At 41.3% G+C, this 13,566-nt stretch overlaps 1 protein-coding gene across 1 annotated transcript in view; it reads left to right on the forward strand.

Moving 5' to 3' along the window:
* The first annotated feature begins 614 nt into the window (after positions 1-614).
* The window catches only part of reck (reversion-inducing-cysteine-rich protein with kazal motifs), a 56,308-nt gene continuing 43,356 nt past the window's right edge, over positions 615-13,566 (forward strand). Inside the window, exon 1 of the mRNA XM_058628573.1 lies at positions 615-796. Coding sequence (XP_058484556.1) covers positions 736-796 — 61 coding nt within the window. The 5' untranslated portion in view covers positions 615-735. The remainder of the gene's footprint in view (positions 797-13,566) is intronic.

Consider the following 13,566-nt stretch of genomic DNA (forward strand, 5'->3'; position numbering starts at 1 on the left):
AAAGTCCACAGAGACCATGAGCATTGTCAGCTGGTGCAGACACAGGACCTGCTCGTCTTACTGCTGTGTGAGCGTCACTGAGGTAAATCAGAACAAGTCAAAAACTAACACATGAACACATGAACACATGAACACACTGACAGGAGCAGCAGTGGATCCACACATTACACATGCTTTCAGGTAAAATGGCTGATTTTCTTCATGGACTTTGGTTTGGTGGGAGTGTGTGACACAAACTAGAGTTTCCACAGCTGCAAACATCACATTATTGTTGAGATTGTTGTAGAACTGTCCCTTTAACATGTCCTGTGTGTGTGTGTGTGTGTGTGTGTGTGTGTGTGTGATAGATTCACCATTCAAATGTTGACTGCTGTCACATTTAATAACATGGAGCTGGAGTGAGTTTGAGTGTTTGTGAACTTTGGAAATGTGCCTTTGTCACTGTTGAACAGCCTGTTCTGCGCATGTCCGCACGCACACGCAACCAAACACGCACGCGGACGTACACACGCACACACACACACACACGCACAACAAACCGGGGCAGAGATTTTCTAAAAGAGGGAGAACTTCCTCTGACCGGGGGCTGGGAGAGAGAGAGAGAGGGAGGGAGGGAGGGAGGGAGAGAGAGAGAGAGAGAGAGAGAGAGGTGTAACGGGGGATCCATGGAGCATATCACGGCGCGAGTGTTTTCTATGTCTTCTTGTCCACGATGCACTTTCGGATTTCAATAAGATGCGTGTGTGTCTCCAGATAGTCACTTTCCTCTTGTGCTGCCAGCCGCTGCGAGCTCAGGGTAAGTCTGAAGTCTGTGTCGCTCCACGTCCACGCACGTCCACGCACACATCCACACACACACATCCACAGCTGGAAGTCATATGTCGCCTTCGCCGTCTGCTCGCGTGCGTTTGGCAAACAAAAAGTTGGAGGAAACTGCGTGAGAGTGACTTGTGTGTGCGCAGTAATGCGGGACTAACGTGTTGATTGTGACAGCTGGCGTCACGTAGGACCCACGTAAAGTTCACTCTCGCCAAACTCCATTCACAAATCTGCGCAGTGTGACGCTTCTTTTGCTTGTTAGTGAATCTCAGGGAACCGCAGATAATTTAGAAAGACTTCTGTGATTAATCGACGCGTCGTGGTCAATTCGGGCGAGTTAAAGCTCCAACATTTGGCCTTTTTTTAAAATGAAAACTAGTTTGTAAGTCGTTCTTAGCGCGAGCTGCCGCCCACCGCGGAGTTTGAAGGTTCGCGGAGTCTGTGAGAATAACGGGAAACCCCTCCGTGGATTTAGCACTTTTATAAATGAAGTCCGAGCCGAATTAAACAGCGTGTCCGAGGTAATGACGCAACGTTGTTTCGCGGTGCTTTGATGCTGTGTAACTTTGCCGAAAAGTAAATGTGTGATTTATAGAGTGAAACCGTGGATCTGCGTGTTCGCGTGACGATCGTTCCTCTCGAAGAACGCAGCAGAGGGGAGTTTCTGCGCGCGTGCATATATGGTGATATGAGGTCGTGGAGTTTTTTATGGCGGAGTTCATATAAACTCATATAAACTCCACTCTTTAGAATCCACACTGCACATTTCAGTCTGTTGCTGATCTACAATCAAAACTTTCACAGTCTGGGAAATAGTGAGGAATAACGGAGAGAACATGTAATGTAGTGAGAACACGAGGGAAACCGCACACATACACACCGTCATCAAACATAGTTTATACATTTATAATGACCTGTTTTTAGGAGCAATTCTTTAATTCGGCATGATGGCAGACTATTGTTGAACCCTTACATCCATTAAATGCTGATGTTTTTGTTGCGCTCGATTCTACACACTAGAAAAAAATGTAGCTCAAGTTGTGTTAGAATAGAATTCGGGTTTTTATACATGGATTTGTGTCTTATTGATGATGTTTGATGATGTTTGGTCACTTAAAGAACACACAGTGAGTGTATTAGTTTTTTCATGGTGCTAATGAATTCAGTGGGACTTGTGAAGGCGTCCAGACAAACACAGAGGTGTGGAGCAGCTGTCTGTCACTGTGCTGCTGCTTTCACTTGTTAATTGGCTCAGTCAACATGGACTCAGCCACTTTGAGCCCTGATGCTACATTTTCAAACCATTTGGCCTGTTGTGTGTGTGTGTGTGTGTGTGTGTGTGTGTGCTGGTGTGAGTCTCAGCTTCTCTTGAACCCACTGACACAAACTAACATCTGGGTTTTGGCTGCAGTGTGAACGGACGCACCATACAGTACATTGACCATACCTTGACTCGCAGGTCACTCTGATTGGCTCCCATCAGAGGGAATATTAACATGACTCCGGGGTGAATGTGGTTATTTAGTTTTCTGGTACTTTGGCAGCGTGAGTGCTAATGTAGACGCTCAATTCATAAAGAGTTGTTTGGACCAGTGGAAACAAATCGCCTCACAGGAAGAAACAAGTGTATTTGAGGTCGTGTGATTATGAGCTGGTCGTTTGTAAAGAAATAAGTGAATAAAACCAACACTGATGCAGAGAGGAGAGCTGGTGTGGTCCAGGATCACTGTAGGATGGACTGAAGGAGGTTTGTCAAACAGTTTGAACAAGGTTCACTTTGTTAGTAAACCGTTCCTGAGTGTGTTGAAATATTTATATTATAATTGGCATCATCATCAACAACACACACAAGGATGAGAATGACGTGTAAAGGAGCTTCTAACTGTGATTTCAGACTTCAAAATGGGATCGGGAACTGGGCAGCATTGATTATACTGAGCAAGATATATAGTGACTGGTTAGATGGTGGATGCACAACATTATAGATCCACCTGAAAACAGCCCTCAGTGAGACTGTAGCTGTGTGCAAAGGCCTTTAATCTGCACGACGTTAAGGCAGCAAGCTAATATTGCTCATTTGTCACTGAGTCTGTTAAAAAGTGAGGAAGCTTACGAAGCACGGTGACACCTCGGTGAACACAGTCTAGTCTCGGTGTCTGCACCGTGACGGAGTCGTGTGGAATGTTGAAGCAGTGATTTTAAATGATTTTGGCCTGAAAGAGTGACCAAAGTGGAAGAAATGAAAAGTGTAAACATCAGCACATGTCGTGGTACTTTCTTCTGTTGTTTGTTCCACTCCTGCTCGGCCGTGCTGGGCGTTCATGGCGTGTTTGTGAAGTCGACAATGAGTCACCACAAGAGAAGAATGCAGATGTGACCTCCTCTGCTGGCAGTGGAGAAGCAGTCAGTTACCTATGTTTAAAAAACCTGCACATAAAATAGTGCTTTTGTCACTCCGCCATGTTGCTTGTTTACAGTGCATTTGTGACTTGACTTGAATTCACCAAACTTGAATTCTAGTGAAATGGGAAATGAGTCCATTGCCTTATTACTGGTGTTAAAACCCCAGCGTACGCCTAGTTTTTAGTGTGAAAGAGGTATGAGTGAGTGTTTTATCTCAGGGGGCTCCATGAGCCGGGTTATAAATTGTTTGAACATGCTTGTGGGGAGGTCTTTGATGTTTTAGTCCACATGGGTGCAGGATGTGGAATTTCTCCGGCTAAATATCACTTTTTTTTTGTTGCTGGCACATCTGCCTGGAACATGAAAGAAACATAGGTCTTAGATCGTCATTTGGGGTGCACATTGTCTCCCTGAGACATGTGACAATAACAAAGGCTCTCAGATGTCTCAATGTAAAGAGGTTTAGCGGAGTGTGATAAGCGGCACCATGTGGAGAAGTGATCAGCCAGTGTTGCCTTCAGGAAGACACGGCTTCTCCTCCGGCTTCTCCTCCGGCTTCGTCCGTGTTGAAATTCCTCACATTTTTTTCTCTCGTTCGAGTTTTACGAAACCTCTCGCCTTCATTTCTTTCATGTAGAGATCTGGTTGTGGAGCTGCAGCCGTGAGAGACTGCATCTGGAACCAATTTGAGTCGTCAAAGCAAAAGGGGAAGAGAAGGGGAAGGAGGGAAGTGAACAGCAGCCCCACGGAGCAGAGCAGGCAGAGGCAGGAGTCCCACAAACTTAATTATAGTTGTGTGATTAAAGTGCAGCACAGAGATGAATTTCTTGGCCGTTCCTTGTTATAGTGATTGTTGAATTGACCATGAATTATGTTTTTCCAGCCAGGCAGCAAACCATTGCCAGTGTTGTGCCAAGTCTAAATATAAAGAAAGAGAAAAACACGCGTTGAAATATAAAAGAATTCACCTTTTTGCTTGACATCTTTTTTTACAATCAATAAAAAACAAAGTTAAAACTTAGTTTGTTGCGTTAATGATCCATAAATCCATAATAATATTTCATGATAATGTAAATCAAGTGATTGGAGAGAGAATGAATCGTCTGCTGAAGAGAGCAGGCGCTGTGACACCACATCTACTCTACATACAGGTTTGTCACCAGTGGCAATAACTTCGTTCACTCTGAAGAAACAGTTCATCGTGTGTCTGCACGGGCAGAGTCTCGTGTTACTGCAGCTTTGACAAATGTAAAATGATTCAAACACGTTTGGTTTGTTTTTTCTCTTTGTCTTTGACTGTTTCACCGGCTGTTCCTCTGGAAACTCTCAGTTCAAAGTACTTTCCTATCAAAGGCAGCGTCAACAGTCCTGTCACAGTTGAGGTTTACATGATAGTAAACAGCACAGACTGGATTTTTCTGTGGCCGATGATCAATTTATTGTTTGTCGTTTTGTCCTCGTTTTCTATCATTTTTATGGATAAAGATTATGTGAATCTTTTCTGAATGACTGTTTTGAATCCTGAAATGACAAAGAAGCAATTCTAAAATAACTCAAAGACTAAAACACCTGAAATACAAATAGACTTTAGAAATAGCCACATGTGGAAAAGTCCAGGGGTTGAATTTTGCATCCACTGCTCGTCCTACAGGAGTCTGTTTCTGGAGGATCTGATTTTCTGCTGATCTTGTAATATTATCACAAACCCTATTTGTTTTTTTTTCTCCACAATTTAAAATTCCCAAATGCTTTCCCAGAAGCTTCTCTATTAGAAATCCAATTGAGCTGTTTGTGTTTGTTTTCCAATAAATATAATTAGATTACAGTTAGTTATTTGTTGGCTTGGCTGGGTTGTGTGTGAGAGCGACACAGATCCTCACACAACCACAGAGGATGTGGTCGACTGGAAATGGGAGAGATGTTTTTAAGAAGATTAAGTAAAACCTTTATTTATATTTATTCATTGTTACATTTATGATAACTTTTTCAATCTATCTGATAAGAAGGTGTTCAGAATTGTGCTCGACATGCTAACAACTACATTCCCTATAGAACGATCTATACTTATCTTATTTACATGACGACGTGTTATTTCTGAGCACTCTCCCAACAGTGGACAGAGAAAATATGTCGCGTCAACCTCCTGAAAAGCAGACAAAAATATGTGTGTTGGCATTGGTGAAGGGCGGTGAAGATGAATTTCCATAATCAGAATAAAAACATCCTTTAATTAGTGAAACAAAAAGCGGCCCTCGCATCTTTCCAGTCATTGCATGACCTCGTGATTTCTAATTACCCTTCACCAGGGACATGTTCCCGAGCTTTTGTCTGTCTGTGAGCAGCGGAACTCAAAAAGTACATGAAATATTTGCAGATATTAGTGATGGCCCTGGAAGATTCACTAGAAGTTCATGGTGATTCAGCTTTTAAAAAACAGTGGTTAACCTTGTGAGACTGTAGGAGCGTGAGCGGCCTTGGTGGAGGCTTTGCTGTCTCTGAATACTTTCTCTGTTTATTCCTCTTTTTAAAAAAAGAAATAATATTTATAAAATCTAAATTATTTGTCCAGTATAATTGTGGCATGAAATTTGCACCTCATTCTTTATCTGGACACTAACGCTTCTGTATGGATTCATCTTTAAATGATGATTTGCTGCATGGTTCAGGATTTATTGTAAGAAAACTGAGACTTGCTGTGGTTTTGGACATATTCAGGATATGTTGTTGAGTTAGTTATACTGCAGCGAGGTATTAAATCACTCCCTCAGCATGACCACATGAATCCCATTATGTCATTTCCCATTAGACACACAAACACACACATAGAGCAGTAGATCAGGTCTGCGTCCTCCTTTGATTCTGTTAATTGAATATGAAACGAGGGGGAGGACATGTTCTACATTCACTCCCTGCTGCTCCTCTGATAAGAATCAGGTGTATTTCATGGTTGTGTGTCTGGTTTGTGTGCTTATTATGTGGCTGAACTTGTCACTCTTCCTTACTTAATGATGTCCACACACACACACACACACACACACACACACCAGTGTAATTAGAGAACCTCTAATACAGTGGTCATTAACTGTCCCAAACAGCAGGTGACATCATCATTATTGTTATTATTATTATAATTATTATTATTATTATTATCATTATTATTATTTAATTAGCCTTTGGTCTGGTCAGCCGTGTAATTGGGTTAGGGTTATGGTTGGCGCTGTTAACACAATAATAAAACCATTAGCAGGACAGTAAATCCATGTTGCACCAAAACAAAGTATTAAGCAGCCAGAAGTATGCAGAGCTTTAAGTGCAATAAATTCATCGATTAAAAATGTCTCTCACTTGTTTGTTTTGACGTGAATGATTCAAGTCCAAATGCTTTCCAGATTTTCTTTTCTTTTGTTTTTGCAGCATTAAATTCATTTAGAAATGTCAGTCTCTGCAGCTCAGACTCTCAATGCTGGGAAAATAAGACACTTGTTTTTCCTGATGATCTGAGGTCATGATTCATGTCAATCAATCGCCGTTCTTGTTTGGTCCAAATGTTGAAAAATGATGAGCATTGTTCCGAAAACCTTGAAATGACAACATTCTCCTCCTGTTCTGTTCAGGAATCAAAATGAATTAGTTTTTGTTATATTTGTTATGTGGAGCAAAGAAAACAGAAACTTTTCACAGTGAAGAAGCTGAACTCTACATCGTTTATTACAAAATGTTATACACAGCAATCTAATCTGCTCATTCCTTTTACATAGTCTGTAAAAAGTCCCGTCCTTCATGTTCTCTGACAAACATGCTCAGTTGATCTGTTAATGCTCAGCTCCGTATGGAAAATCTGGATTAATCTATGCACAGGAAGTGACCCATGACCTCCATCCATTAAACTCTACCCCCAGAGAGAGAGCAACAGCTCTGAGGAATGCAGCCAGGAGAGTGGAAGGCTTCTCTGGTCACTCTGCACTCACTCTGCACTCACTCTGCAGCTTTACCTCAGTCTCACAACTCCAGGCAGATTGATGTGTATGAAATTGCTGCTTTATGTTCCCTGCAGTGTGCTTGTATATTTTAAATTTGAAAAGTAAATATTAATAATAACATGAAACGGATCAGTTCAAAGATACAAAACCTCTGTCACGTCATCTCTGAGGTCAACGGTGGTGTTTCCTTCGTCTTCTGAATAGTGTTTCTGTCAAACTTGTGACATTATAATTTATGCAAACAGAGTTTGTGGTGTTGTAAATCATGCTGGGAGCATTATGTGTGTGTCGGATACATTCAGTCGATATATTGATCGATCTCATGGATTTAATGATGTGCACAGTGAACTCTTACTCCAGCACCAGTGCAGCATCTGAGTCTGCCATGATGGCGGCTCATAGAAACTGAGTCACATGACGTTAGTCACTAAGTCACTCATTTTAGTGTGTTAGAGGTTTTATTAAGAACAGACTTGTTATAAGTCAGTGACCTGTAAGGATTTTTAAGGTCGAGACATAAATGTTGGTGTAGTGATTCAGGGGACTGTGGGCTACACAGTTTCAGACTGAAAACAGAAGTGCCGTCTCTGTCTTGTCTCAGCTGGTCCGAGTCTTTCTTCTGTTCAGAATTACTTGGGCCTGTGTCACGTTCACTCTCCCTCATGTTTTGTTTGTTTTGCACTCAGGCTAATTTCCTGCCTGCATCTGTGCTGTGTGGAAAAACGCCTAACTGAAGTTGTTTGAATGATTGCCACAGAGATATGAACTAAACAGCGTTAGATAATATGTTTTTCAACCATTAAACCAGATATATCGTCATAACTGGGCATCAATAACTGTTATGGATGGTTAGTTCACGTCATGTTTAATTTACCACCACACTAGAAAACTTGAATTTTGTTGTGTTTTTATTATTGTTTTTAAGTTTAAACAACAACTTACACAACTGAGCCATACGAGCAGGAAACTACATAAATAAATAATAAAAAACACAAAAACAGAGAGGGAGCTCTTCTGCATCAAGATAATGTTTACAGTTATTCAGTGACACTACATTTGAATTGTCTTGTATGTTTTTCCATCTCAGCCGTTTCCCTTCATGTTGTGTTTCTTGTATTCTCAGTCAATGTGTCATTTTTACACGTTCCTCTTATCTGGGTCGTTGGGGGCAGCTTTAGCTTTAGCAAGGAAGCCCAGACAGAGGATCCAATGCGTTCCCAGGCCAGTTCAGAGATATAATCCCTCCAGTGTGTCCTGGGTCGGCCCTGGGGTCTCCTCCCAGAAGGACATGCCTGAAACACCTCCCCGGGAGGCGTCCAGGAGGCATCTTAACCACCTCAGCTGGTTCCTCTGTGCCTCCCTCACCAGTCAGTCAGGAAGTTTTCTATACCATAGATGGAAAAATATGCAGACTTGCCTGTTAGCTTAGCATCAGCTCCACCTGAGTGAGGTGGGTGGTGGAGGAGGCATCACAGAGTGGAGGTAACAGCATTCAGATGAAGTAAGTCAAGTGTTTTACTAGCAATCCAGCTTCAAACACTGTTTTCATCTCAAAACAAACGCGTCCACTGTGTTTTTAAGCAGTTTTCACCAGAGTGAAACATCTGAACGCCACAGTGAGATTCAAGTCTCTGCTTCTTTGTCCTGGTCTGCTCACGACACATCTGCCTCCCAGCAAACATCTGGTCATGACTAAGACCGACCGAATCCAATCAACACAAATACACATTAATAACAGCTGTGCTGTAGCGTCCAGTCATTTTTACCTGTTAATGAAAATGAAAACTAAACAATCCTGCAAAGAAAAGAGTCCTGAGGAGACACAAACACGAGGGAGAGGAGGAATCAGTGAGAAGTGAAGTTAAGCAGAAACAGACGCTGGAGTATTAAGTAGATCATGACTATCGTTTGTACTCTGACTCGTCCACTTCATAGAAATGGGATTTCTTCAGCGTTGTTTTCAGAGCCGGTGGCGTGTCACACTTCAAATGTCCTGGATTAAAAAACAACAACAACAACAACAATAAAACACTTTTTCAGCTATGACAAACAATCTGGAAATAGCAGCTCTGCTTGTGCCTGGACGCCAGCTGCTGCGATGATAAGGAGAGGAATTTCACTGCACCCCCGTCAGTGTAAATGTAACATTACTCTGTGTGTGTGTGTGTGTGTGTGTGTGTGTGTGTGTGCATCATTAATGAGAGTGTGGCGGCAGCTCGCCTCGATATGATTTACCCCCCACTGCACAGAACCTTTTACATTTACAGTTCCCATAATATCATGAGAAATCATAACTTTGCATTTTATTCCATTGTTACATTTTAGATCTATTTATTATTGTACTGTTACATTGTCAGTGGGCCTTTTAATAACCTTCAGCTGAGAGCGAGACCTTTTTTTTCCTGTAGCATGATCTTCATGATCTTCACTGACTCTGGGTCAAGACTTTAACTCGAGAACTATTAAATAACTTGTGTGAAATAAAGTCCTTCTTTGTCAGTGTGTTACAGAAAAGTCAGAAATATCACAGCAGTGTGTTTGTCAATTTTGTGAATTTTGAAGCCTGAATTTGGAGGTCTGTTTTTTGTAAAGTCAGGATTCTGAGAGTAAAGATTAAATCTGAGATTAAAGTCAGAATTGAGATTCTGAGATGTTGTTTTTTTTTTTTTTTGCAGAATTCTGACGAAAAAAGAAAAAAGTTTATTGAAAACAATTCACATATGGCCCCAATCCTCTTAGGTAAATTATCATTTATGGAAAATATTTACCCGTGTGTGAGTGTGTGAGTGTGTTATACAGGATTTTGCAGTTTTTTTTTCTCTTTTATTTTAATTGCTTAGTACTATTAAACATCCAAGGAGTTTTTTGTTAGAAATTGAATACATTGCCATTGTTTGTAGAAGTGTATAGTGTATATAAAAATAGTGTGATTGGGTTGAACGGCTCATTAAAGAGGCAAAAAGACGACTTTCACATCCCTAGCAGTTCCTGTTTGGCCACGGTCACATCGATGCAGCGAGACGCTGTTCAGCTTCTGATTACACATTACACTTCTTCTCAAAACTGGTGTTGTGTTATGATCAGTAGAAAAGGGATGAATGCTATTGTCTTCATTGTTTTGAGTTGTGGCTGGCACTCAGGTTTTGTTAGAGTTAGGTTTTGTTAGGTTCGTGGCTCAGTCCCAGCAGTTGATATGAAGTTTGCATGTTCTCCCTGTGTGCACGTACTCTGGTTTCCTCCCACAGTCCAACAACATGCAGAGGTTGTAGACCATGAATATCGTGGTGCTAAGGAGAATAACAAAGTAAAAAAATCATAAACATGGATGCTGTCATTGGTCTGTCACATGACACTAGGATCAGTTCACACATTATAATATAGATAAGTCTGAGTCTCCTCTGGCTTTAAAGATATGACTGTGTAAATGGACATGGTGGTCCACAGCATACGTGTGAGGCTTTAATCGGCCTCATTCATCGTCCTCGGCCACACTCACACACATATTGACAGCTCATGTCTCAATAAAACAGCTACACACAGGATTGTTAATATGGTTCAGTTTAACATCTGGTTTCATTCTGACTGCAGCAAAACTAATGAATCTGAGCAGCCGTTCGTCCAAAAGCCCATTTACTACAAACTGCATACATCTTTACACCACTGCCGGACATTTTCCACAGCAGGGTACACTCTTTCATGATGTTTAATGTCGCAGTCTTTTGTTCTTCTTTTTGTTTTTCTTATCTTTTATTTTCTTCCAGGTTGGTTGGTTATTTTCATCACACTACAATTTGATTTGATTTGATTTGATTTGATTTGATTAGACACCATTCTCCTCGAAAACTACAACAAGCACGTTTGTTGACAGGTTTTTGCTGCTGTGCATCATCCGGATCATTGCTGTGATTGGTTGTAGATGTGGATTGTAGGTCCATCCAAGTGCGTACAGAAACATTTTCATCTACGTTCACATTTCCCAGACTCATATCAGACTCACTATCACAACTTTCTTGGGTGGTGGCTGTGGCAAAACATCCAGACCTTGGGTCGTCATCCAAGGCTCTCCTCATGAGTTCACCTGCACATTATTGCACAGTTGATCCAGATGGAGCATCATCCACTAAAGTAACAACCATGTCAGCACACAGGTCCTTGAGAGCTGTAACACACCTTCTGTGTTCATCTGGAAGGAAACGGTGCAGCTAGTAAGGTGGAATTTAATGCATGTTTCATTACTCTAGCATTAGTGCTTGAATTATGTCTTTTGTCTATGAAACCATAGATTTGCAGTTTAGACGCGTAAATAAAGCACAACATATTCAGTCCAACACTTGTACGTGGTGTAGCAGCAGTATTTTACAGCTCTCTACAGGAGACAGTCCAGTGTGCTGTGGTGGCTGTGTGGCTACATCAAGTGCAACAATGTAACTGGACACTTCATGACACACTCTGTCCTTTTTCCTGTTGTGTGTATGCAGAGCCAGAATGGGGCCAGTGCTCATTAGCAGCCAGCCGGGGGCCTTTATACTGTACATGACTGAATGGACTCCATCGTCCCTCCCCTTCCCTCATATTATTCTGCCACCTGCCATTGTCTGAGTGTGTGTGAGTGTGAGTGTGTGCGTGTGTGTGTGTGTGTGTCTGTGTGAGTGAGTGCGTGTGTGTGTGTGTGTGTGTGAGAGAGAGCGCTCCTTTGTTCTTGATTCATTCAGGCCTCAAAGTTCAGCGACAGATAAACACAATTCACAGATTAATGTCATAAAGAAATGTGAGTTCTCGCTCTCTTTGCACCACAGATTATAAACCATGATTACGTTAACCCTCATCTAAACCTGGTTTTCTGTAATTCTAACCCATAAGTGGGGGAGAATGGAGTCATTTGACTAGTTTGAAACCACATACATAACCTTAAGTGTTTGAGCTCTTTGTTTTGGAACCAGCAGCTGTTTTCAGTGAAAAACCTCTGATGATTTCACTGAACACTCCCAGCCCAGCAGCAGGGACGGCACTTTTTATGGGCACCCATCAGTAAACTCAAGCCCCATTTCACTGGTCCAGAACCCCAGTCCTGGGTCAGTCTCATCGTCTTGATGATCATTCACAGTGCTTTATTCTACTCTTATTCCATTTCCTCATTCACTCCCATTCAAACAGCACTGATTCAATCCCACATCTATCATTTGCTTCTGGCACAGTCAGCGGGAGTCATTAGAGGTTTGGTATTTTGCCTTCACATGTAAAGCATACACATACGTTCTATAATATGTAGAAACAAAGTTTACTCTCTGGTTGGAATACGACCTGGTAAATTCTGACTATCATAAACACACAAGGAGATTGAAAATTTATCAGGTGAAAACAAACACAAGTAAAAAATGCTAGACTGTTTGTTTGCCCCCAGCTGATGACCAAAGTAATTTATACTTTATGTGATGAAATACATCTCCATTTCCCCGATATGCCGACCTTGACACCACCCAGGTGTTAAAGTTTGAAGTTTTAAAATGCTGCTGGCTCTGTGTTCTAGTCTGGACAGACAGAAACTGAGACCTGCCACTCACACAAGTTACTGTGAGGGAAACTGAAAAGTTATTGGAGTGAATTAAAGTCGTGAAGGAAAGTAAATGTGAGGGAAAGTTTGCTCTCCAAAAAAATGGTGACTATGGTAGTTATCATAATACCCGGAGAACCCGGAGAACCTGGAGAACCTGGAGAAAACCCAAGCACACTTGGGGAGAACATGCAGAAAGACCCTTGTTCTGACCAGGTCACAAACCCAGTGCTTAATGCTGCAAAGGCATAAGTGCTTTAAAGCAATTCATTGATTATCAGAATAGTTGACGATTGATGTAGTAATTGGTTAGAACAACACAACTGAGGTCACTACTCACTTTGCTTCTTTTAATAAGGACACTGGTTTGAAATGACTGTAATGTGTGTTTTCACCTTAAGATAATTTAATATAGAATAGAATCTGAGTGTGTTTAGACTCTCTATTTATCTGGATTTCTGTCTTTATTTTTGATAACGTTTGATACTACACAATAAAACATGATAGTTCCAATCTCTGGTGACCTTAAAAGTATACTTCATATTTTTGTTGATGCATAGTTGTAGGAGGTTCACCAAGAACCAACCTCTGTCACTGAAATCATGGCTGCCACAAAGACACTTTATAATCTTAACATGTTGTTTGCTGCTTCTCTGCATCGTAGTCCATTGTCCTTCAAATCTGTTATTTTAATGTAATGGTGTTTTTTGAAATCCACCCAGGTGACACAAACCTAACAAACAACTAATCAAACAATTGAGAAGATAATTGACAGATTAGACTAAAATCAATATTTTCTTGTGTGGCTGGTGG

The sequence above is a fragment of the Solea solea genome, chromosome 1 (assembly GCF_958295425.1).
Source record: "Solea solea chromosome 1, fSolSol10.1, whole genome shotgun sequence".
Taxonomy (NCBI): domain Eukaryota; kingdom Metazoa; phylum Chordata; class Actinopteri; order Pleuronectiformes; family Soleidae; genus Solea; species Solea solea.